General features: G+C 37.4%; 2 protein-coding genes across 9 annotated transcripts; both read right to left on the bottom strand.

Annotated features, from left to right (window-relative positions):
• Positions 1-31: 31 nt before the first annotated feature.
• Positions 32-4400, bottom strand: LOC142964498 (C-type lectin domain family 4 member E-like). Its single transcript, XM_076104846.1, has 5 exons — positions 3928-4400; positions 3332-3487; positions 2122-2264; positions 825-928; positions 32-563 (listed from the first exon to the last, which is right to left on the bottom strand). Exons 2-5 carry the CDS (start codon positions 3360-3362, stop codon positions 410-412), a joined length of 432 nt encoding a protein of 143 aa, XP_075960961.1. The 5' UTR covers positions 3363-3487; positions 3928-4400; the 3' UTR covers positions 32-409.
• Positions 4401-4652: 252 nt separating this feature from the next.
• On the bottom strand, positions 4653-23784 carry LOC142970715 (CD209 antigen-like protein A). 8 transcript variants are annotated; one of them, XR_012959294.1, is made up of 7 exons: positions 13441-14189; positions 13262-13369; positions 11946-12059; positions 10816-10958; positions 10170-10273; positions 6767-7423; positions 5648-6683 (listed from the first exon to the last, which is right to left on the bottom strand). XR_012959294.1 is itself a non-coding variant. In XM_076111172.1 (6 exons), the coding sequence occupies exons 2-6, from the start codon at positions 7409-7411 to the stop codon at positions 5425-5427; spliced, it is 495 nt and encodes a 164-aa protein (XP_075967287.1). In that variant the 5' UTR covers positions 7412-7423; positions 10170-10271; the 3' UTR covers positions 4653-5424. The 8 variants fall into 8 exon arrangements, 6 of the variants coding, with proteins under 6 accessions (XP_075967287.1, XP_075967275.1, XP_075967253.1 ...); XR_012959293.1 differs by having other exon boundaries at positions 5648-6863; positions 7302-7423; XM_076111172.1 differs by lacking the exons at positions 10816-10958; positions 11946-12059; positions 13262-13369; positions 13441-14189 and adding an exon at positions 4653-5513 and having other exon boundaries at positions 5635-5713; positions 6564-6683; positions 6767-6863; positions 7302-7423; positions 10170-10271.
• Positions 23785-24411: the final 627 nt, after the last annotated feature.

The raw sequence follows: 24411 nt of genomic DNA, 5'->3' as shown, positions 1-24411 counted from the left end.
TTATTCCAACATGAAAAAAAGCAGAAAATAACACTTTGATAAACACGTCAGGACATCTTATTTTAGTCACCCTCACAGGTAATTCAGTATAATATAATAATATATATATATCATACAATAATATTCACTATTATAACACACACACACACACACACACATATATATAATGATGTATTTATAACTATACATCATGTCTCAGCGGGTGCTTCATGTCTCTCACTCCCTAACTGTCCGTGCTGGATCTGTCCCCGCTTTAAAAAGCTAAATAAGTTATTAGCATGACGTCATCCAGCTAGCCTAGCCTGTCTGGTGATGTATTAAGTCTTAAGCAGTATATTGTTGATAAGTTTTAAAGTTAAAAATAAAAAAATAAAGAGAAGATTATTAAGTCTTAATTTTTGCACGAATATTAAGGCAGTTTTTCACAGATCCAATGCAGAGAGCGATCACACCGCAGATCATTCCAGTTTCTTTCTGCTTTCTGGCCAACTACAATTTCAGCACAGTCCTCTTCACCCCACCATGGATTTCTTCCACCGTTATCAGGTGGAACTTCCCAGTACCTAGGACGTAATTAAGCTGGTCAACTTTCATAGGGACCAAAAAAAAACATTTAATGCAGCTTAAAGTCTTTCCAGTCAACAAAAAATGTGGATTTATATTTTCCAACTAAATGAGTTGAATTCTCCGTGCAGTGCAGCAACATTTGCAAAACAAATGTTTCAGTTAAGTCTGATTTTAGTATTAATTTATGAGAGTTTTATTGAAAATAATAATAATAGTAGGTGCAGCAATAGTTATATGAACATTGTTGTGTGTCTTACGCTTCAGTCAGTGGAGTTCCATCAACCCATCTCCAGGTGCCCTCCTCGTCTCTGTCACTCAAACCAATCCAAGTGCGATCTGTGACGATGCTTTTGATGAATTTCTGTTCAAGATAAAAAGACAGAAAGTCTGTATTTATGTTTCATTTTAAAACATATTATTTATGCAGTTTACAGGGATTCATTTGAACAATCTGATAAGAATTCACTTTATAATCGTACTACCACAAAAAGATGTGATATTATCTGTACATACAGTTTACAAACAGCTAAAATTCATGAGGAAAGATGGAAAGGCATGAATACTCATGAAATAAAAAGATAAAAAAGAACATGAATTATAAATTTAAAAAACTCAGCTCGTTGCTCAATGAAGAGTAGAAATGCAACAGTTTAGAAATCCTCCAGTTACAAGTAAAAGTACTGCATTCAATATATAAGTAAACGTACAGTTATACAGGGCTTGTTGTGATGGGGAGTGAGTGTTGGGAGAGGAAGAGAGGGAGAATGTGGTTTGACTGTCTGGTGCAGTGTTGAGTCTTCACTAAAGTTATGAGGAAAACCCAGAAGGTGTTGGACTGATTCATTCCGTATCATAGACCCACGAGGCTTACAGTAGCAGGACATGGAAAGACTTAAATTAGTCTCAGAAGGCTTTACAAGCTCTACAATATACAACAACCTCTATATTTAGACCCCGGATTCGTAATCACCATAGACTGTAAGAAGTGGACGTGGTCACTGTGAAGTCACGCATTGGTTTGTGGACTGATGTTATGAAGCCTCCAGTTCGGCGATTTTTTAACCAGAAGTGACACGAGAGGGTGGAGCTAAGTACAACCGAACACTAAACAAGACATTTTTAAGCAATCAAACAATTAACTTTAATTTAATGAAGTTCAGCTTTAAGTTGAAAACACGGACGACTCCCAGACCGGACAATGCCGGAGTAGAGACCTGTCAATCACTGTGTAGCCCCGCCCCTAAAGCATCCCCTGCTTTATGGTCTGTTTGACTCTAAATGGACCATAATGTACTAAATGAACATCATGTATTGAAGAAGACTTGAAACTAGAGATTGAGACCATAAACTCATGTTTACAATGTTTACTGAGGTAATAAATCAAGAGAGAAGTAGAGTCATTTTCTCATAGACTTCTATACAACCAGAGGAGTCGCCCCCTGGTGGACACTAGAGAGAATGCAGCTTTAACACATGAAGCCTTGACTTCACTTGTCAAACTCAGAGTTTGACACCTTGGAAAAACAAAACAATATATATATAATTTCACACTACCTGTTCTTGAAGTGAGTCTATGATCACCAGATCTGCTCCTTTGTCTCTGCAGTCCTTTCTGCTCTCCTCCCAGGAACCAGACCGTGTAGAGAGAAGATAACAGGAACAACTGAACCTCCTCCATCCTTCAGGACACGTTTTCTCTAGAAAAATGCAGCAAACATAAACCAATAAAGATCAGACAAGACCCACGTCTTTAAAGTGAAGTTGTCTGTTTTTCTTGACTTCCTGTTCTACATCTCTGTATATAAGATTCATTACTTCTCATCACACAGAGAAATGAACTAAATACCTGTTTACATAAAAGTTTATGCATCTTGCAATTACCACAAATATATCTAATTTTATAGATGCTATATTTTATCCCTTTATTAAAACTTTTGCCCTATTTTATGACTTAGATTCTCACTTTTCCTTGAATCACTTACTTTTTATATTAAAAGAGCATTGTTGCACAATATTTCTTTTCACGACCGCTTCTCTGTAGTTGTGCATATAATAGTTCATAACTCCTCCCTCTGCCTCATTTGAAGGGTCTGTAGTGACTCCTCACACTCAACTGTCAGAAAAATATTGGATTCAATTATTAATTAATTACAGATTTATTTCTAACTCACATGGAAACAAAAACGGTGTCACCTGAAAAGCCCTGAGACGTGAACATTAAGACAGATTTATTCCAGACATGTAACAAACAATAAGAAAACAAAACAAGAATAACCAATTAAAAGAACAATTAACATGTGCAGCAAATTCTAAATAATTATTTCAATCTTATATGTCAGAAAAGAATCCTGTGAAGTGAAAACAACGTAACCTGAAAAAGAAGTTGAGATTAAATTTATTTTATACATGAAACAAATAATAAGAAAACAAAACAAGACAAATGATGGTAAACAAAATAAATAAATCAATAGTATACATCCAAAAAGGAGAAGGCAGAAGTAAAACTTATTTGGTCCGACCTCTTTCTGTAACTTCAACATTACACTGAGTTGAACTGAAGTGAAACTCTTTCAAATTTAGAACATTTAAAAATAAAACTGGCTTTTAGCTATAAAATGCTACCAACACTTGGAAAAGGTGAATTGTACATAAATCCATTCATGTTTAAATAAACGGACTGTAAATATAGTTTACAGAGCTGATATAACAGTTTCATATATTAAAGGTACATGACTCAGCAGAACCCACACAGACAAGAACTCACTCTGTTTGGACAAACGTTGAAGTCTGTCCATCTCTTCGGTCAGATTAGTGAGGCTGGCGTTCAGCAGGTGTCTCTCTTCAGACACAGAGGACAGCTTGTCTTCACTGGCCCAGAGACGCTCAGTCAGGTTGGCTTTGATAGTGGACAGATCTGCAGCTGATCACAGAGTCATAAAGATATAAAGGTATAAAGATATGACAAATCCAAACACTGTTGTGGTATATTTACAAGAACATCCCATCATCTTTCTCCAGCTAATAAAGATAATGAGCAAATGTTGAAATGACAAGCAACCTCAATTCAAATATGGTTTAGGTCCAATTTAAAAGTTGGCGAATGGTGACACTGTTGATCTACATGATGCTGAAGGATGGAGAAATTCATATTCATAACAAATACATCTACAAAACCATTACCCCAAGAAGTAAGTGTTTAATTTCAGTTTAATCTTAAAGTGCTTCAAGGACAAGAAGCAAAAGGAAAAAATGACCAAAGTCAAGAAAAGAAAAGCGTCACAGAGGAGCCAGGATGGCAGATAGACATTTAGGTAAAACATCTTTCAGAGCAGCTATAACTTGGATGAAGATCAGACTCACAGTGGACACCGAGGCCGATGAGTCCAGCCAGCAGGAACACACTCAGCAGCCCCAGAGAGAGAACAACAGCTCCATGAGATCTGCTGTCTGAGCTCCTGGGACCTGAACACAGAGTCAATACAGTAAAGTACACAAACAGTGATCAGAGGATGAACACACTGATCATTCTCACCTGGGTGAGTTCTTGAAGGTCTTGAGGAAACTTCAGACTTCTCATATTCAACGTTGGCGTAGATTTCCTCCATCGCTCATGAAGACGGCCAGCTGTTAAATGATGAACGTGTTGCTGGTTTCAACTTCCAAATGTCTTCACTTTAGAGGAAGTCACAAGTTTCAGAGGTGCTAAAAAGAAATATAGGGAAATATAGTTTTACACTGCCACAGAAAGTGTGAAATAAAAACAAAAAATGAACATAAATAAAATAAAAAACTAGGATATATAAATGTTTGAACAGAGCTATGGAGCATTGCAACATTATAATAAAAATAGTTTAACCCAAAAATGCAAATATAATATTGCTCTTAAAGATCTATGTAAGAATACAGATGAATAAAGATAACTGAAGAAAAAAAAGGAAAAGTTTCAACTTTCAGTTGAAACTTTACTCAAAAATACAAACAAAAATTATGATTTTGCTCTTAAAGATTTATACATATATATATATATATATATATATATATATATATATATATACATACATAATACTTAATGTGGCAGATTTTAGGCATAACATTAGTATATTTTTATATCTTTTTTTGGGAAACTGTCTCACTTGTATTTGACAAAGAGCAACATGTTGTCTGGTTCCTCTCAAACTACACCTTTCCTTCTCACGGACAACATTCATAATCGTCATCGCCACGAGAGGTCGTTATTATTTCCATATTAAAATAGTTCAGGTTGTTTTGGGCATTTGTTCTGTTGTTTTATGTGTAAATTATATCTGTAATTCTTCTGCTAACTTCATCATATTTGATGTAATATTCTCCAGAATACGACACCATGCATTATGCTAATAAATCAGGTGATATTAATAAAATAGAGATCTGACTGACTGAAGTATAGGATGCATTAGTCTACAATAAACTTGTCTCATTGACTCTTCTCCGTTCTCATTCTTTAGTGCACATGTCAATCACAAATATGAGTTCCCTCAGAAGGAAGTGTCTCCAGATTGAACCGATATAAAAGAGGAAGCCGCTCCGTAATCGAGGACGACAGCAAAGCGTGAACTCTTTGCATTTCAGCATTGACTGCGTAACAGTTTGATGTCAGAAGACCTCAAAAGACCAGAAGACTTTAAGGGTTTAACAGTCAGAGATGCAAGAAGAGATGCAAGAACAAACAGCACAATTTTAAAACTGCCAGTGAGGACAAATCCAAACAGGAGTGATTTAATGTCAATTTTATGAATTACATCCGTTTAAATAACAGTAAATAAAACATGCTGATAACTTCATCCAGATGTCTGGAAGTAATTCCACCGTGTGAGCTCGTCAGGCCTTACAGGTGGAGAGCGAGTAGCCGAGGCAAGTCCACTCGTTGGTCAGCTCCATCAAGCCCGGCACGTAGTTGAGTCCGCACCCTAGAACCCAAACATTCGTTCACAAACACGGAACGGATGGAAGTTAGATGAGGAAACATGTTTCTTACTCACAGAGCAGCGTGTTCTGTGTAGAGTACAGAGATCCGGGTTTGACACTCACCTGTCAGCAGGTTGCGGAGGTTGCAGTAGTTGAGGCCGTCATCAAGGCAGCTGGTGAAACTCACAGAAACGGACTGACCCTGGTACAATAAATACATACATTATTATTATTATTTACTGCCAGCATTCAGACAGCATATTTGATTTTTATTCATGACCTCAAACTCATTTATATTGGCTTTAAAAAGTGAGTAATAAATCTGGTTATCAACCTTATTCAAACCAAAGATTTCCTCGGTTGCTGTCAACCCATTTTTTTTAGCTGCATCAGTAGCTTATCCATCATAATATGCAGGAATACAAATTGATTTTGTGCTGCTATATTGTAAACCTACGCATTCTGAAATAAGCCATTAAGCCTGCCGTTAATTAGATATTGAAACAATAGAACGTTGTGCAGCAATTAAGGCCAATACTCCATATTTCTATGTTAATTAATTCCATGAAAACACCAAAACTAACAATGAATTAATTCACCAAAGTCTGATACTGTGTAGCTGATTCTTTGGTGCTTAATGATCTCCATTGTTGTCCAAAAACTATTACAAACACTTTAAAAAGAAGAAACGAGTATATTTTCACTCAGACTTCACATACACCATCTTGTTGCTTTAAATACTCACCAGTACACCAAAAATATGTTTTAATCCTCGGCTGCAAATAATTCCCAACAAATGCTCTATTTCCTCCAGTTTGAGTAACAGTGACCCGGAAATAACAGAGCTTTTAAAAAAACGTTTGTTTTGTTGGTTTCAAAGGATTTGTTGTCAGCAGGAAAAATACAGTGATGTCGGCATCATCCTTTAAAGTCTGGTTGTTTATTTATTAACTTCATAAATGTCATTCATGTTGCCAGAATGTATATTGATATTGTTGCCTTCTTTTTTTCTCCTTGAATAATGTAATAAAACGAGCGTCACTGATACTTACAGACACTCGGCAGCCGCTGGTCATTGAGATGGGGCTCAGTGTGAGGGTGATGTTCTCAGTCTGAAGGCCGCCTGCTGATGTGTGGTTGGCTCTGATGTTTAGAGGGGTGGCGGACACAAGCTGGAACAGACAGCAGCGTGAATGTGACGACTGACCGTCCACAGCGCACATTTACTGAACGTTAACAGAAGACTGCTTCTTACCGTGTACTGGCACTCGGCACAGCCTCTCTGGAGGCTGAAGGCTTCGATCTGTTCCACCAGTCTGGAGCCGATTTCTGCACAAGGCAACCCAAAGAGCCTGCAGGCGAAAAGAGTTTGGACACATTCGTTAAAACAAAGCAAAAAAACACCAAAAAAGAGCATAAAATCTGCTCTAATGAATGAATGAACTTTATAAAGCAACTTTATGCACAGAATGCAACACTGAGTGCTTTAAGATTCAGAAACAAAATAACAGGTTTATAAACTACACATGCACACAAGGAGAGAGGGACAACATTCGTCTTTCTGTTATCTAAAAATTACAAAAAATAAAATCACAAAATAATTAAAGATGAATAACAGACAGCTGCTAGTTAGAGGAAATATAAGAAATGCATATTATGTTTAAATCTCTCCACTGAGTCATCAGGTCTAATAGTTAATATGTTTAAGTGTCTAACTTTCAGTATATTGCTCAAATAAAACTTGTGGACGAGTCTAATGACACAAAACCAGATCAGACAGCTTTACGTACCAGAGTGACCCGCAGAAAGCATGGTAAGGGACCGGGACCGGGACCGGGATGGCAGATAGAGAGCCAAGCAGTCCAGCCATCAGAGCGGAGGTCAGCAGCAGAGTCCTCATGGCTTCTTCCTCCTGTAGAGCAGCGTTAATGGGAACTGATGAGTCTGAGTCTGCAGGGGCCGCAGCTTTATACAGGGCCGGTCATGAGGGCCACAGAGGATGCTTGAAATTGGTTTGGTCGAGGTTCCGTCTTGTGCCGATTGTTCCCTCTGTTGGTCTTGTGGTTTGTGTCTTTACACCTCCATCAATTATGTGTAACCCTTTGTCCTCTACGGAGGGAGCCGATACCAGCTGACAGTCACAGGGACCGTCGTGGACCCCAATCGTGGTATTAATGGACCCGCATGAGCTTCACCGATAAAAGTCTGTTTAGAATTAGAATGTACACGAGGAGAAAGGGAGAATGTGTTTCTATGATGTAAAACTTTCAAAACAATATAAAATCATAAAAGATTAAAGTATTTATATTATTTAAAACTTTACAAAAGCCACAAGGGATTAAAGTGATTCTATTATCTAAAAATTACAAAAAATAACTAATTTATCTGTTTGGGAGTATAAATCCTCGGTTTTACTTTCAGCAAAGGGGTCGCACGGACATGAGCTGACGTTGAATCGTGACGAGGAAACGTTTTGATCTGATATATTATTCATGCCGGTTTCTCCTCGCTGCAAACCGACTCTTCAAAGTTCTCACTTTTCTTGGTCCCTCGAGACCCTCGGCTTCATAAATCCCGGTTAACCGAGGCTAAGCTGTACGTGGACGTCCACAAAGAGCCTATACGCGTTCACCTTCTGTACATTTAGAGTGAACTGACCTAACCTGCAGGCCTCTGGACTGTAGGAGGAAGATGGAGAACCCTGCTGAGAGAACCCTCGCCAACACAAGGGAGAACATGCAAACTCAACACTAACAGCGGGTTCCACCCCAGAACCCAGTCAATAAAAGCAAATCACCTCCTTTTACATTTGTTTGTATTTTCTGAAGTCAAACCCTGACTAGTTGATGAAAGAGAAATATCTGACGATAATGATCTGCTTAGAATTAGATTTGAAGAAGTCTTCGTAGAGGTCTTATATCTAACAACATCTATAGCTGCCTGACATCAGTTCTCTTTAAAACAAACGGGTGTTTGCTCCTCTGGGCTCCTGGCTGGCCTCTTTAATCTGTGAAGTCATGCAGACGTCGGCTCACTAAGACAAACCGGTCAGCTGAGTTGAAAATCCCCGAAGTGCAATGCAAAGGAAGAACCAAGTGATTTCACGCACATCGAGGAGAGCGAGGTCATGTGCTTAGTCTGTTTTTTTGGAATTGTATTACAATTAGAAACTTTGAAAATGTTAAGCTGCAGACTGAACCAATTTATTTTAAATGTGATTACTTTTAGAGAAACAAAATGAATTTAGAATTTAATTCCAGTGAGGAGAGAAGTCTTTGAAACATGTTGGGAAATAAAACAGTAACGAGATAAAACTAAATCTGGTTTGAAGAGTTTTTAGTGAACTATAAAAATCTAAAAAGTGGCTTTTTCATTAACAACACCTGAGTTGTGTCGGTGAATGATTTCAGTGGGAGGGAGACGACCTCCTTCTCTTTTCATATTAATGAATCATAACAAACAAAGCTTTGTGTACTCCTGGGGAGTCTGAAGAGAAATGTGTCACATATACTTATATATATATATATATATATATATAATGCTTATACTTTAAAATCATTATTTGTGACAAACAGGTAACAGGTACTTGTACATGCTCGCAGTCTTCACCTGGCAACAGTTGTGCAGTCGACACTTTTACACACAGGGAGGCGTCTAATTCTCACAGACGAGAGAAGCTCAATACTTCTCCAGGCTTTTATCTTTACACCATATCAAAACAGTCAATCTTTGGTCATACTTTAAAATGTTTGGGCAGCTACAAGCACATGAGTCTTTGTTAACACAAGTCCCTCAACAAGCCTCATTAATGAAATGGACTTGACTCCAGGCTACAGGGAGATCTGCAGTGAAGCAACGTGCCCTTCACAGCAAAACAGCAACATGCAGCAAATAGATAGGTTTAGGGGACTTTGAGGAGGTGTTCATACTAGTATGGTGCATTGGTGAATGTGAGAATCAATGAGTAGTCCTCTAAATGTGGAAGAAAACAGCTTAAGTCAACTTTATTACCCTAATAAGTGCATTTCAGGGTCAAGCTTCATTATAGTTATCTTCATTATCTATTCAGTATAATGTGCAGCTTTATTTCTTTGCGTACGACAGTCATCAGCACTTTATACAGATAAAGATCACAGCTTCCTGTGGTTCATTTTCCTGGTCTCTATATCACACATACACCATTTCAGGCCTTTTGCAAAATCACAAACACATGTTTACAGATGTAATATTTCAAATACTACGGCAGTTTTTCACAGATCCATTGCAGAGATCTATGACAACGCAGATCATTCCATTTTCTTCCGGGGTCATTTATAATTTCAACACAGTCCTCTTCACCCAGCGGTGGATTGTCTCCACCGTTATCAGGTGGAGCGTGCCAGTACCTAGGAGGTGATGAAGCTGGTGAACTTTCACAGGATTATTCAAAACATTTAATAATGCAGCTTTGAATTTTTTTCCAGTAAAATCAAAATGAGGGTTTTTTTAATCTTCTGACCAAATGAGTTTAATTCTGCGTGCAGTGCAGCAACACTTGCACCAAAAATGTTTCAGTTAAGTCTGATTTTGGTAATAATTATTGAGAGTTTTACTACAAATAATAATAATAATAATAGTTGGTGCAGCAATAGTTGTATGAACATTGTTGTGTGTCTTACGCTTCAGTCAGTGGAGTTCCATCAACCCATTTCCAGGTGCCCTCCTCGTCTCTGTCACTCAAACCAATCCAAGTGCGATCTGTGACGATGCTTGAGATGAATTTCTGTTCAAGATAAAAAGGACAGAAAGTCTGTATGACACGGCAGATCATTCCAGTTTCTTTCTGCGTTCCTGCCAACTACAATTTCAGAACAGTCCTCTTCACCCACCCGTGGATCTCCTCCACCGTTATTAGGTTCTCCAAGGTCCCAGTACCTAGGAGGTGATTATTCAAAACATTTAATAATGCAGCTTTTAAGTTTTTTATCTTCTGACCAAATTACTTTGATTCTCCGTGCAGTGCAGCAACACTTGCAAAAGTTAAGTCTGATTTTGGTAATAATTATTGAGGGAGTTTTACTAAGAATAATAATAATACTTAAAGCTGCAAGCAACAATGTACGGGCCCTCGCACCTTCTTTTAATAGCAAAGGTCTTTCGATTGTACTGACCAAATTTGAAGTGGATCTGACAAAGTCCCTAGGAGGAGTTCGTTAAAGTATATTGAGGATGCAGCTTAAACACATGAAGCTTTGACTTCACTTGTCAAACTCAGAAGTTGACACCTTGGAAAAACAAAACAAAATACATAGAATTTCACACTACCTGTACTTCAAGTGAGTCTATGATCACCAGATCTGCTCCTTTGTCTCTGCAGTCCTTTCTGCTCTCCTCCCAGGAATCAGTCCGTGTAGAGAGAAGATAACAGGAACAACTGAACCTCCTCCATCCTTCAGGACACGTTTTCTCTAGAAAAATGCAGCAAACATAAACCAATAAAGATCAGACAAGACCCACGTCCTTAAAATGAAGAAGTTGTGTGTTCTTGTTGACTTCCTGCTGAGACCTCTGAACTGTTGAGCTGTGGAGCGCATCACTACGACACACATCACTTTACTTTAACTTACTGTTCTACATCTCTGTATATAAGATTCATTACTTCTCATCACACAGAGAAATGAACTAAATACCTGTTTTCATAAAAGTTGATGCATCTTGCAATTACCACAAATATATCTAATTTTATAGATGCTATATTTTATCCCTTTATTAAAACTTTTGCCCTATTTTATGACTTAGATTCTCACTTTTCCTTAAATCACTTACTTTTTATATTAAAAGAGCATTGTTGCACAATATTTCTTTTCACGACCGCTTCTCTGTAGTTGTTGTGAATATAATAGTTCATAACTCCTCCCTCTGCCTCATTTGAAGGGTCTGCAGTGACTCCTCACACTCAACTGTCAGAAAAATATTGGATTCAATTATTAATTACTTACAGATTTATTTCTAACTCACATGGAAACAAAAGGAAGGCAATGTATTAAAAAAAAAAATATTCCGGGAAAGCAAAAACGGTGAAACTTGAGAAGCCCCAAGATGTTAATATTGAGACAGATTCATTCCAAACATGTAGCAAACAAAAAGAAAACAAAACAAGACAAATGATGGTAAACAAAATAAATAAATCAATAGTATACATCCAAAAAGGAGAAGGCAGAAGTAAAACTTATTTGGTCCTTCCCCTTTCTGTAACTTCAACATTACACTGCAAATTTAGAACATTTTAAACTAAAACTAAAATAGATGCTACCAACACTTGGAAAAGGTGAATTGTACTTTAATACAATTATGTTTAAATAAACGGACTGTAAATATAGTTTACAGAGCTGATATAACAGTTTCATATATTAAAGGTACATGACTCAGCAGAACCCACACAGACAAGGACTCACTCTGATTGCACAAACGCTGAAGTCTGTTCATCTCTTTGGTCAGATTAGTGAGGCTGGCGTTCAGCAGGTCTCTCTCTTCAGACACAGAGGACAGCTTGTCTTCACTGGCCCGGTCTGGAATAAATCAAGATAATAACACCTCATGTATTCATACTGGTGTATTCATGTATTCTTACTGGTGGTAATTTAAAGTGACGCGACGGGCAAAATCTTTGAGCTATTTGTTTCTTGTTAGACTCGTGGAGACAAAACATAAAAAAAACACACTATTTGAGTCTGTAAATTTCTCCTAAATTCACCAAAAGTTATTAGATATTGCCTCATTTGCATATTTAAACATAACATTTGAGAAAATATGAAATGCAAGAAATGATTGTCTTGAAAGATAAAGATATGACAAATCCAAACACTGTTATAGTATATTTACAAGAACATCCCATCATCTTTTCCAGCTAATATAAAGATACTGAGTAAATGTTGGCATGACAAGCAACCTGAAATCAAACATGGTTTAGTGTCAATTTAAAAGTTGGGGAATAGTGATGCTGTTGATCGACCATGAAGTTTATCTACATGATGCTCTAGAGCAGGGGTCTTCAACATTTTTCAGGCCAAGGACCCCCAAACTGATAGAGATGGAGCAGGGACCCCCAACTATATATATTGTATAAAATTGTGTTTTATATTAAACTGGGCCTAGTACCATGTATAAACATACGTTGTTATTGTGCATTCAATACTAAGCTATTCAAATAATACACAGGTTCATATATTTGTATATATGTTTTCATTTTAAACATGTGCAAGGTACAGTGAGTAGGGGGGCCGTGCCACTGCCATTTATAAACACACCTTGTCAGCTGATACCAATGCCAATATCAACATGGTCTGTCAATTGCATGATAATCATGCACACAAGCTATTCAAATTGATGTTTTCATTTTAATAAATGTGGAAACGAAAATGAGTGATGGCGTATTAGTGCCACTGCCATGCATAAACATACCTGTTATCTTTCATACAATACTGAACTATTACAATGATGGGCACATTCATGTTTGGGGGAAAACTTTTTTTGTTTTGTTTGTTTTTTAAATTGTCTAATCAACCAAAAATTTGGCGGACCACCTGCAGTACCTCCGCGGACCCCCTATTTAAAAAGTGCTTCAAAGACAAAAAGCAAAAGATGAAAAGTCAATAAAAAGGAGGCACAGAGCAGCCAGGATAGCAGATAGACATTTAGGTAAAACATCTTTCAGAGCAGATTAACGCTGCTGAAAATCTCAAGTTAAGACTTGGATGAAGATCAGACTCACAGTAGACAAAGAAGCTGATGAGTCGAGCCAGCAGGAAAACACTCAGCAGCCCCAGACACAGAAAAACAGCTCCATCAGATCTGCTCTTCAACTTTGAGCTCCTGGGACCTGAACACAGAGAAGACCAGTGAACACAGTCATCAATACAATAAACAACACTCATCTGTTCACATTCTCACCTGTCCCATTGGTGGAAGGGCTCGAGTCGTCAGGTTCATCATGTTCATGGACGTGTAATTCCTCCATCGCTGTCGAGGATGCCATCTATTCCATAGAAGGTCAGCTCTGCAGCACAAACTACATGAAATGAGGAAACTCTTGTTGGTTATAATCTATTTTAGAAAAAGAGGAAGTCATGATTTTCAAAGATGCTAGAAAAACAAAATGTTCATCATGATTCACCACTGAAACTGAATCTGTTTAACAGCAGTAACATGAACACTTGCATGCTGAAAATCCTCTAATCTGGATTCAAAAATGCATTTCTGACTTTGAATGACCTCTAAGCCGAAGCGAATAAATAAATGCATGAATGAAAAACTACAGGGACACCTAGCAGAGTCTCTGAGATAAAAGAAAATGAAGTATTACTTGTTGTTCTACCTTCAAATTTAATTCACCATGATATGCAAGTATTTCTAAGTCAAATTAAAACTTTCAACACCTCTGGAACTTGGTCTGTGTTGGAAAAATCCAGCAAAGAAAATAAAACCTTAAATGTATTTTAACTTGGTGAGTTACAAGGTAACGAAACGTCTAAGAGCCTTTTGGCCGGTGGTCGCTATAATTGTTTGATGTCTCTGTCAATTACAATTTCGAAGATGTGTTTTGTTCTCTTTAGCGGCACATGTGGCCATAAGTGGTAACTGCAGGTGCGTATTCACATTCCAGAGATCCAAACAGTCTTTCTGAGATAGAAAGTGACTTAACAGACATAAACACAAGAAGAGATCTTAAGAGACTCGAGGAACATTTTATAAGGTTTAAATAATGTTCATGATTACACACACACACACACATATAAACACCAGGATAATTTACTGATCCTGTAAAGCTCTCTCTATGCAGCTTTAATAAGAGGCCTAACAGCATGACAGTGAAGTGACATCCTGTCTGAACCTGAAGACAAAGACAGCAGGACGGCTGTGAGGAATTCAGGGAGGTAAAAGACTACCAAGGTTTTCTGAAGAATTTATTCAATAAGATGATAAACACAAGAAGAGATCTTAAGAGACTCAAGGAACATTTTATAAGATTTAAATTATGTTCATGATTACACACACACACACACACACACACACACAGACCAGAACAACTGTGTTTTTAAGTTGCTTCACCTGTAATGTCAAGCTTTAATAAATGAAACGATGAAACCTGATAAAGTAAACTACCTAAAAAATATAAAATCTGTCTTTTTTTCCCCTGAAATGTGGAAGCTGTCCCCTGCTGATCATAAACACACAAAAGTTGACATTTCAGAATCATTTTCAGGAAGGTCTTCTTCATTTCATCATATTTTTAGGGAAACAAACTAAAGCAATGTCTTAGGAAGAAAAGAGAAGTGGTAAAGAGAAAGTAAAGAAGTGTGTAGCGTGAGCGGGTCCTGCCCAACTTAAAAAAGGGCAGGATCGCACCTAACATGGTGGTAACTCCATCAGTAGTCCGACCAGTCTTCGGGGATTAGTGTCCCACAGAAGTGTCAGGAAAATACCTTCGGCCTGTTATCTCACCCCACAGCTGAGAGTCGTTAATTTCGGAATTATTGTCTTTCTGAGAGTCTTGTACGAATACGCCCTAGGCGCTCTCAGTAGGATGTAACCCGAACACCCAGTTTGAGTATAGTTACGTAGAACGTCTGTACCTTACTACTGCCTAGTTTCACTGCCATGGAACAACTTCAAGTAACTTAAAAACATGAAAGTCTCTCTCTAGAGTCAGGGTTTGGTTTGTCCGTTCTGGGCTACCGTAGAAACATGGCGGACTCTGTGAAGAGTCAAAGCTCCTTATGTAGATATGAAGGACTCATCCTAAGCTAACAAACACAACAATTCTTAGTTTTAGGTGATTTTACACTAGTGACAACATAGTTATAAATATTATATTTCTGCCAAATCGCAATAAATCTTACAAACTGTTCCTTTAAAGGAGCAAAATGTAAATGAAAAAAATGAAACAAGACAGACAAATGTACGACAACCTATTCAGGCCATTGTAGGCAAAAACAACAACATAAAAACAAAATACAGAGTCAGGGGAGGGGCGAATATTCAGAGAAATAACTCAGAATTTTCAGGATGAAAGTTATAAATCCATGAGAAAAAAAACCTTTTTCCATTGCAAAAAGACCCCTTGAATATTCTTTGAAATTATAAAGTCAACAATTTACAAGAAAACTAAAAAAATAGTTGATTGCAAAACCGTAGTAACACCAGCCGTCATCTGAATTTTGCCACTAAGCGAGATACGAATATGTTTTCTTTAATGCTCAGTCTGTTATTTTATGAATTTTGCAACTTTATCTCTGAGAACAAACACGTTTTCACTTTTTACAACTTTAATCTTTAAAGTTCACTTTTTATTATTACCCTCTCCCCATGCTCCGTAATATCACGATCAGGCTTTGCCTTCTGTGTTCTGTGTGTGTCTTTCTGTAGCTCCTCACTCTACCTGTCAGCCACTCCCTCAGCACCAGTCTAACTCCCTTCACCTGCCCCTGATCACTAATCAAGCACTCCCTCATCAGCACAACTCTCCTCACCTGTTCTAGCCATTATTTAAACCCCTGCCTCCCAGTCACCCACTGCCAGATCATTGTTCGTACCTACACGCCCGTTTTTGCTCGTCTGGTTTCCCAGTCTGCCTGCCCTGCCTCGTCCTGCCGGATTTCCCCCCTCGTCTCTTGTCTCGTCCTTGGATTCCCTGTTACGTTCATTATTCATTTAAACCCTTTTCTCACTGCATCTGACTGTCTGCGTTTGAGTCCTCATCATGCCCCGTGACACGTAATGAATATTTTTGACCTACTATGACCCTAATACACCATCACACAAATCAGTAACCGTAATAATGACAGATGAAAATATACAGACTGCCTGTCTGTATCAACAGGATTGTCATGTTGAACTTTGGCATAGATTTCCTCCAATGATGAAAATTATTTTATGAAGGGTCAAATCTGCAGCACGAACTACGACACATGTGAACAACTAAACCCAGTCTTGTTGGTCTCAATAGTTTTCTCTGAAGTTTAACTTTAGAGGAAGTAACGAGTGATGAACACAGTCTACTTGATGGCAATCTTCTCTCACAAACAGGAACAGTTTGAGAGCAATTCCTTAAATGGTCGAATAATGAAGTCATTTTCAATTACATAGAAATAAATATGCTGTATACATGTTATTTGTTAAGTGGACTGTAATATAGTAGGTTTAGGGGACTTTGAGGAGATGTTCACACTAGTATGGTGCATTGGTGAATGTGAGAATAAATGAGTAGTCCTCTAAATGTGGAAGAAAACAGCTTAAGTCAACTTTATTACCCTAATAAGTGCATTTCAGGGTCAAGCTTCATTATAGTATCTATTCAGTATAATATGCAGCTTTAATTCTTTACAACAGTCATCAGCACATGTATACAGATAAAGATCACAGCTTCCTGTGGTTCATGTTCCTGGTACAAAGCAGTTGATTTACACAAAACAGTCACACTGAGAACTTGATACCTGACCTCCAACCCTTTACATGCTCTCTTTATATCACACATACACCATTTAAAGCCTTTTGCATAATCATAATAACATGTTGACAGATGTAATACTTGACGGGCGGACAGCAGGACAGAGAGCAGGACTCTGGACCAGAGGAGGAGGACTCTGTGTTCACATCTTGATGCTTGGTGCTCAAACACAGTCACAGTTGATGGACAATGTTTTCTCCTCATGTTGAATTTTTAATGTGAAGATGTCGGCCATATTATCTGACCAGAGAATTGTTTTTGTTCCTTATGATGCAAATTCAATAAATGCACTACAGGAATGTGCAGCTGTTTGTGTTTTGTTGTGTTTGTTGTGTTATAAATGTGCTACAACTTCATTTCATTGTGCATCCCTGTGTTTAATAATGACAATAAATGATCCTTGAACCAAGGGCGTAGGAATGCATAGGGTCCATAGGGACTAGTCACGACCAAAGTTTGGGAAAGACACAATTGTCCCCACTAATATTTTGTTCATTTTAATTGCCTGTTAGAAAAAATAATTTTGCACAAAGTATTTGCAAACTCATTCGTATTATTATTAGTGCTGGGCAAGTTAACGCATTAATTAATTAACGCCGAGAAATATTTTATAGCGCGTTTTTTTAATTTTGAAAGTCCGTTGCTCACTGGTAGCGGTGGAGGAATGGAGACTACTGGACATCGCTGCGGTAAAGTCAGCAGACACTCAGATCTCCGTGGTCAACTCAGCAGACACTTACACTGTAGTGCACCTAGATGCTGAAATTCACGGTAAACGCATTTAAATGGCACAGATCGGGAGCGAGCGAAGGACTTTGAAAGTTAGAGGAAAGATTAACGTGAGACAACATCCGGTTTCTTCAGACGAACATCCAGTTTTCAGAATAAGATGCCAACAAAGTATGAATTATATTCACATTAAGTATAAAACATGCTGCATCTCATGAGTTAAAGGGAGAATACACCTAAATTGTGCGTAAAGTGTCTTTATTCTTTGATCGCTGGGTAACCATCATCACCTCGGAGTTACAGCATTATATTGATGAACAGTAGAGCTGCATTCACATGCTCTGACTGTCATGAAGACAAGATAGACATTTTTGCTGAAATGTGCAACATGTTATTCATGTTGCACGTTTCACATAATGTCAGCACACTGAGCACAGATAGTGCAAGAAATATGATTGCTACTGCTGTTAAAAAGCACTTGATTTGTTTAAAGTGTTTGCAAACCAAATGTTATTGCCCTTTTGTTCATATAGCAGTACTTTTAAAATAAAAGTGCGCAATACACTACTTTTGAATTCATAATTGAACTTTGCCATAACAATGAGATTAATCGTGATTAAAAATGGTAATCGTTGCCCAGCACTACTAATAATTGCATAAAGGAGGAAAGCACTTTATTTGTAGCCTATTAAGTGCTGCAGAATAGATTTATTTTTTAATTTTTTTTGTCTTTTTTGGCTGCACAACTGGGAGGTTTTTTATATATATTTTGGATATAGAATATACTGTTACTGTATATTGGCATTTTAGCAGAACGTTTTTTATTCATTTATTTAATTATTTATTATTATTATTATTTCTTTGGTGCAGAATACTGTTTTGTATTTAAACTAAGGTTTAATTACTGTTATTATGTTTAAATAAGTTACACAAATGTTAATATATTTTAATAAAGTTTGCCTGTTCAACATAATATCAACTAATTTGTTTTTTATATGGCGGGGGGAGGGGGGGGCTGGCAGTGTCCCTACCAATAGTGAGACCAAACCTACGCCCTTGCCTTGAACCATGAAATATTAAGCCAGATTTTCACAGATCCAATGCAGAGGGCTATCACAAAGCGCATCATTCCAGTTTCCTTCTGCGTTCATGTAAACAAAAATTTCAACACAGTCCTCTTCACCCACCCGTCGATCTCCTCCACCGTTATCAGGTTGTTTATTGTTGACATCCCAGTGCCTAGGAGGTGATTATTCAAAACATTTAATAATGCAGCTTTTAAGTTTTTTTAGTAAAATAAAAATGATGATTATTTATCTTCGGACGAAATTACTTTAATTCTCCGTGTAGTGCAACAACACTTGCAAACGTTAAGTCTGATTTTGGTAATAATTATTGAGAGTTTTACTAAAAATAATAACAATAATAATAATAGTTGGTGCAGCAATAGTTGTATGAACATTGTTGTGTGTCTTACGGTTCAGTCAGTGGAGTTCCATCAACCCATTTCCAGGTGCCCTCCTCGTCTCTGTCACTCAAACCAATCCAAGTGCGACGTGCATCGACGATGCTTGAAAGGAATTTCTGTTCAAGATTAAAAAGACAAAGTCTGTATTTTTTTTCAATTTTGAATACAGTTAAGTGATCCATCTAAACAATCTGATAAGAATTCACTTATAAATCGTACTAGCTCAAAGATATGGCATGTTATTTTAATCTAATCATTATAGCTGATATACAGTAAATAATACATCAGAATGTTATGTCCACATCTGTATAGATTAATATACAGAATACAAGCAGAGTACAAGAGAAGAAGAAAAGACGGGAGGGCATGAATGAAATAAAAAGAAAAAAATATGTTCCAGAATAAAAAGTATATGAACAATAAAAACATTAATGCAGTGTGGTGAAAAAGGAGCAGACGTGGTCAGTGGTGGAAGAAGTACTCATATATTTACTCAAATAAAAGTAGAAATACTACACTAGTCAGAAAAAGTACTCCATTCAGAAATGTATGGGCCCTAGCCCTATTTGTAGGCCTCTGCTCGAAAATTGCATACCCATACTAAAAAGTGTGTATTTCTGCAACTACAAGATCTTTTTGAATACTTTTGATGTTATAATAAAGGTAACACTTGTGAGATTTGTTCAGATGTATAAATATCAGTGTATATGTTACTGGTTAAGAGTAAATGAAGATGGCACACAGCTCAAATTGAAAAGTTTCAGGTTCGCCTGAAAAAAAAGCACTTTTATTGTTATTATTTCTTTGGAATGATGCAGTGGCAAGTCTAAAAGCTCTCCCAAATCATAGCACAATATGTGACCCGTCTCTGTGCAAATTCTGACTTTGATAAAGTGAAGCAGAACAAAGTTAGAGAGGTTTTAGTACAGAGATCAGGTGAGGTCAACCAAATTGTTATTTTGGAACCAGCTGTTCCATTGTAATTGTATATACTATATAACTATATACTGTGATGGTAAATTTCCACTGTGACTTATCTCTCCTGTTTTATTAGCTGACCACTCAGTGTTTTGGCCCTTTGGTATTAACCAAGTTAATAGATGTCAGACATGGTCAGCGAGGGTCTACTCAGATTGAGTAATATTGGATGTGTGTCTTAATCAGGGGCATGATACTGTCAACTTAGACAGGGGGCTGAATGGGGATGCAATCAGTGGACCAATCAGTGATTAACCATTCAATGGTTAGTCAGTGAATGATCACTGTTGTCCGGATGTCCTAGTGATGAACTCCTCCTATCCCACCATGTGCTCAAGGCCTTTATAAGTCGTACACAACCAACACTATGGGTGCCTTCCTCCTTCAGACCGCATTGCGGTCTGTATGACGATTGAACCTTCTCTACACAGAGGATAAAGATTCTAAGGACAAACTTCTTTTCTCAATGTTTCTTGATTTCAGTATCATAGGACTCACTCGGTACTATTGAATAGTTTTTTCCATCACAATACTTCACTTGTTTTATCACTAATAGTGTTCAATACATCCAAATACAGCAATTTGGCTTCATTTTGAGAGCCTGAATCCTCTCTGAGCCTGTTTGTGTCTCTGATCCATGGGACTTTCTCGTCTGAATTCCAGTTTCCCTGTGTCTATGGGGACCTAACTCAGCAGCCCATTGGTCAATTTCAGTCAATGAACCCTCCTTCGACGCGTCAGAGCCTCTATAATTGAGCTGGGACAACGTGGTATTGATTGACAGAATTGTTAGCCAGTCAGAATCAAAACCGCACCGTCCCTCGCGAAGCATAAAATCCGATACGCCGAAAGTCAAATCGTCCCCCCCTCGTACCACGTAATCCATATATACATATATATATATATACACACAACCAGAGGAGTCGCCCCCTGATGGACATTAGAGAGAATGCAGCTTTAACACATGAAGCTTTGGCTTCACTTGTCAAACCCAGAGGTTGTCACCTGGACAAACTAAATATAAATACATAGAATTTCACACTACCTTTTCTTGAAGCGAGTCTATGATCACCAGATCTGCTCCTTTGTCTCTGCAGTCCTTTCTGCTCTGCTCCCAGGAACCAGTCCGTGTAGAGAGAAGATAACAGGAAAAACTGAACCTCCTCCATCCTTCAGGACACGTTTTCTCTGTAAAAATGATGCAAACATAAACCAATAAAGATCAGACAAGACCCACATCCTTAAAATGAAGAAGTTGTGTGTTTTTGGTGACTTCCTGCTGAGACCTCTGAACTGTTGAGCGCATCACTACGACACACATCACTTTACTTTAACTTACTGTTCTACATCTCTGTATATAAGATTCATTACTTCTCATCACAGAGAAATGAACTAAATACCTGTTTACATAAAAGTTGATGCATCTTGCAATTATTACCTTCCACAAATACACTATTTCATTTTATATATGTTATATTTTATCCCTCTATTGGAACAAATTTATGTCTCATACTCTCATTTGTACTTGCGTGATCTTTAAAAACACATTTGTTGATAATTGTTGTAGGGAGACTGAGATTTAAGGTTTTCATAACAACTGCTTCTCTGTAGTTGTTGTGCATATAACAATAAATAACCTGAAGCTTTCCTCCCTCGGCCTCATTTGAAGGGTCTGTAGTGACTCCTCACACTCGACTATCAGAACTATTACTTATTGGATCAAATGACTGATTACTTACAGATTTATTTCTTCATCACATTAGAACAAAAAGAAGGCAATGTATAAAAAAATTAATAAAATCCTTGGTAGCAAAATAAATGTGTAACCTGAAATTCCCCAAGAAGTTCATATTTAGATGTACATGTAACAAATAATAAGAAAACAAAACAATAATAACCAATAAAATGATCAATAAGAAAACTAAAATATTAATGACAACAAAACAAACATATAAAATATACTATATAACTATATAAAATTTATATTATATATACAATAAGGAGGAGGCAGAAGTCAACACTTTTATGGTCCTAACCCTTTCTATGACTTTAATATTGCACTGAATGTTTATCACATGTACAACTTGTTCTTAAGATCAGAATCATTAAAGTACAAGAAAGTCTTTCAAAATTAGGACTTTTTAGGGAACAGTTGAAGTGAAGAGACAGGACACATTTAAAACATTTAAAACTAAAACTCTGGCTTTTAGCTATAAAATAGATGCTACCAACACTTGGAAAAGATGCCTTGTACATAATTCATGTTTAAATAAAGTTATTTGGACAGGACAAACAGACTGTAAATATAGTTTACAGAGCTGATTTAACAGTGTCATATATTAAAGGTACATGACTCAGCAGAACCCACACAGACAAGGACTCACTCTGATTGCACCAACGCTGACGTCTGTCCATCTCTTCGGTCAGATTAGTGGACAAACGCTGACGTCTGTCCATCTCTTTGATCAGATGAGTGAGGCTGGCGTTCAGCAGGTCTCTCTCTTCAGACACAGAGGACAGCTTGTCTTCACTGGCCCCGAGACGCTCAGTCAGGTTGGCTTTGATAGTGGACAGATCTGCAGCTGATCCGCCCACTGAGTTATGGTCTGGAACAAATCAAGATCATAACACCTCATGTATTCATACTGGTGTATTCATACTGGTGTATTCATGTGTCATACTGGTGCTCATTTAAAGCCACAGAACGGGCAACAACTTTGAGCTACTTTGCTTCTTTTTAGACTCGTGGAGAGAAAACATTAAAAACACTCAGGTGTTTATTTAACTACGTTGTCTATTTGAATCTTCAGATTTCTCCTAAATTCACCAAAAGTTATTAGATAATGCTTCATTTGCATATTTAAACATAACATTTCAGAATATATATAATGCAAGAAATAATTGTCCTGAAAGATGAAGATACGATAAATCTAAACACTGTTATAGTATATTTACAAGAACATCCCATCATCTTTTCCCAGTAAACATAATAATACTGAGTAAATGTTGAAATGACAAGCAACCTGAATTCAAACATGGTTTAGTGTCAATTTAAAAGTTGGTGAAAGGCGATGCTCTTCATCGACCACAGAAGTTCATCTACATGATGCTGTAGGATGGAGAAATTAATATTCATAACCAATATAAATACAAAAGAAGTGCTTCACAAGGTCAGTGTTTAATTCTGTTCTGTGGTGCTTTTAAAAACATATTAAAAAAGTTCTTCAAGGACAAAGAACAAAAGATGAAAAGTCAATAAAAAGAAAAGCATCACAGAGCAGCCAGGATGGCAGATAGACATTTAGGTAAAACATCTTTCAGAGCAGATTAACGCTGCTGAAAATCTCAAGTTAAGACTTGGATGAAGATCAGACTCACAGTAGACAAAGAAGCTGATGAGTCGAGCCAGCAGGAAAACACTCAGCAGCCCCAGAGACAGAAAAACAGCTCCATCAGATCTGCTCTTCAACTTTGAGCTCCTGGGACCTGAACACAGAGAAGACCAGTGAACACAGTCATCAATACAATAAACAACACTCATCTGTTCACATTCTCACCTGTCCCATTGGTGGAAGGGCTCGAGTCGTCAGGTTCATCATGTTCATGGACGTGTAATTCCTCCATCGCTCTCGAGGATGCCATCTATTCCATAGAAGGTCAGCTCTGCAGCACAAACTACATGAAATGAAGAAACTCTTGTTGGTTATAAGTCACGACTTTCAAAATAATTTATCTTTTTCTTCATCATTCACCACTGAAACTTTTTTTAAAGTTCAACATCCGTTTAACGGCAGTCACATGAACACATGCATACTGAAAATCTCCTCTAATCTCAAAGCGAATAAATAAATGAATGAATAATAAAACTACAGGAACACCTAGCAGAGTCTCTGAGATACATTTTCTGAAATGCTAACTTGCTGTTTTGCTGAACATTAAAAGACAAATATTTAACATGAAAAACTGCAAGTTACAATTTCGAAGATGTGTTTTGTTCTCTTTAGAACCTGTGGCCATAAGTGGTAACTGCAGGTGCGTATTCACATTCCAGAGATCCAAACAGTCTTTCTGAGATAGAAAGTGACTTAACAGACATAAACACAAGAAGAGATCTTAAGAGACTCGAGGAACATTTTATAAGGTTTTAATAATGTTCATGATTACACACACACACACACACACACACACACACACACACACACACACACAGACCAGAATAACTGTGTTTTTAAGTTGCTTC

This window comes from Anarhichas minor, unplaced genomic scaffold (assembly GCF_050575085.1).
Source record: "Anarhichas minor isolate MPS153535 unplaced genomic scaffold, ASM5057508v1 ptg000004l, whole genome shotgun sequence".
In the NCBI taxonomy this organism is placed as follows: domain Eukaryota; kingdom Metazoa; phylum Chordata; class Actinopteri; order Perciformes; family Anarhichadidae; genus Anarhichas; species Anarhichas minor.
This window is presented reverse-complemented; position numbering and strand designations above follow the sequence as displayed.

What these genes read in the sequence shown, in the direction of transcription:
- LOC142964498 (XM_076104846.1), bottom strand. Translation starts at nt 3,362, where the DNA reads ATGGACAGACTTCAACGTTTGTCCAAACAGA. An exon ending in TCAACGTTTGTCCAAACAGA is followed by an intron (nt 2,265 to 3,331) that starts GTGAGTTCTTGT and finishes GCATTTTTCTAG; the next exon opens with AGAAAACGTGTCCTGAAGGA. An exon ending in TAGACTCACTTCAAGAACAG is followed by an intron (nt 929 to 2,121) that starts GTAGTGTGAAAT and finishes TATCTTGAACAG; the next exon opens with AAATTCATCAAAAGCATCGT.
- LOC142970715 (XM_076111138.1), bottom strand. Translation starts at nt 13,525, where the DNA reads ATGGCATCCTCGACAGCGATGGAGGAATTACACGTCCATGAACATGAT. An exon ending in CCCTTCCACCAATGGGACAG is followed by an intron (nt 13,370 to 13,440) that starts GTGAGAATGTGA and finishes CTCTGTGTTCAG; the next exon opens with GTCCCAGGAGCTCAAAGTTG. An exon ending in GGAACTCCACTGACTGAAGC is followed by an intron (nt 9,897 to 10,169) that starts GTAAGACACACA and finishes ATCACCTCCTAG; the next exon opens with GTACTGGCACGCTCCACCTG.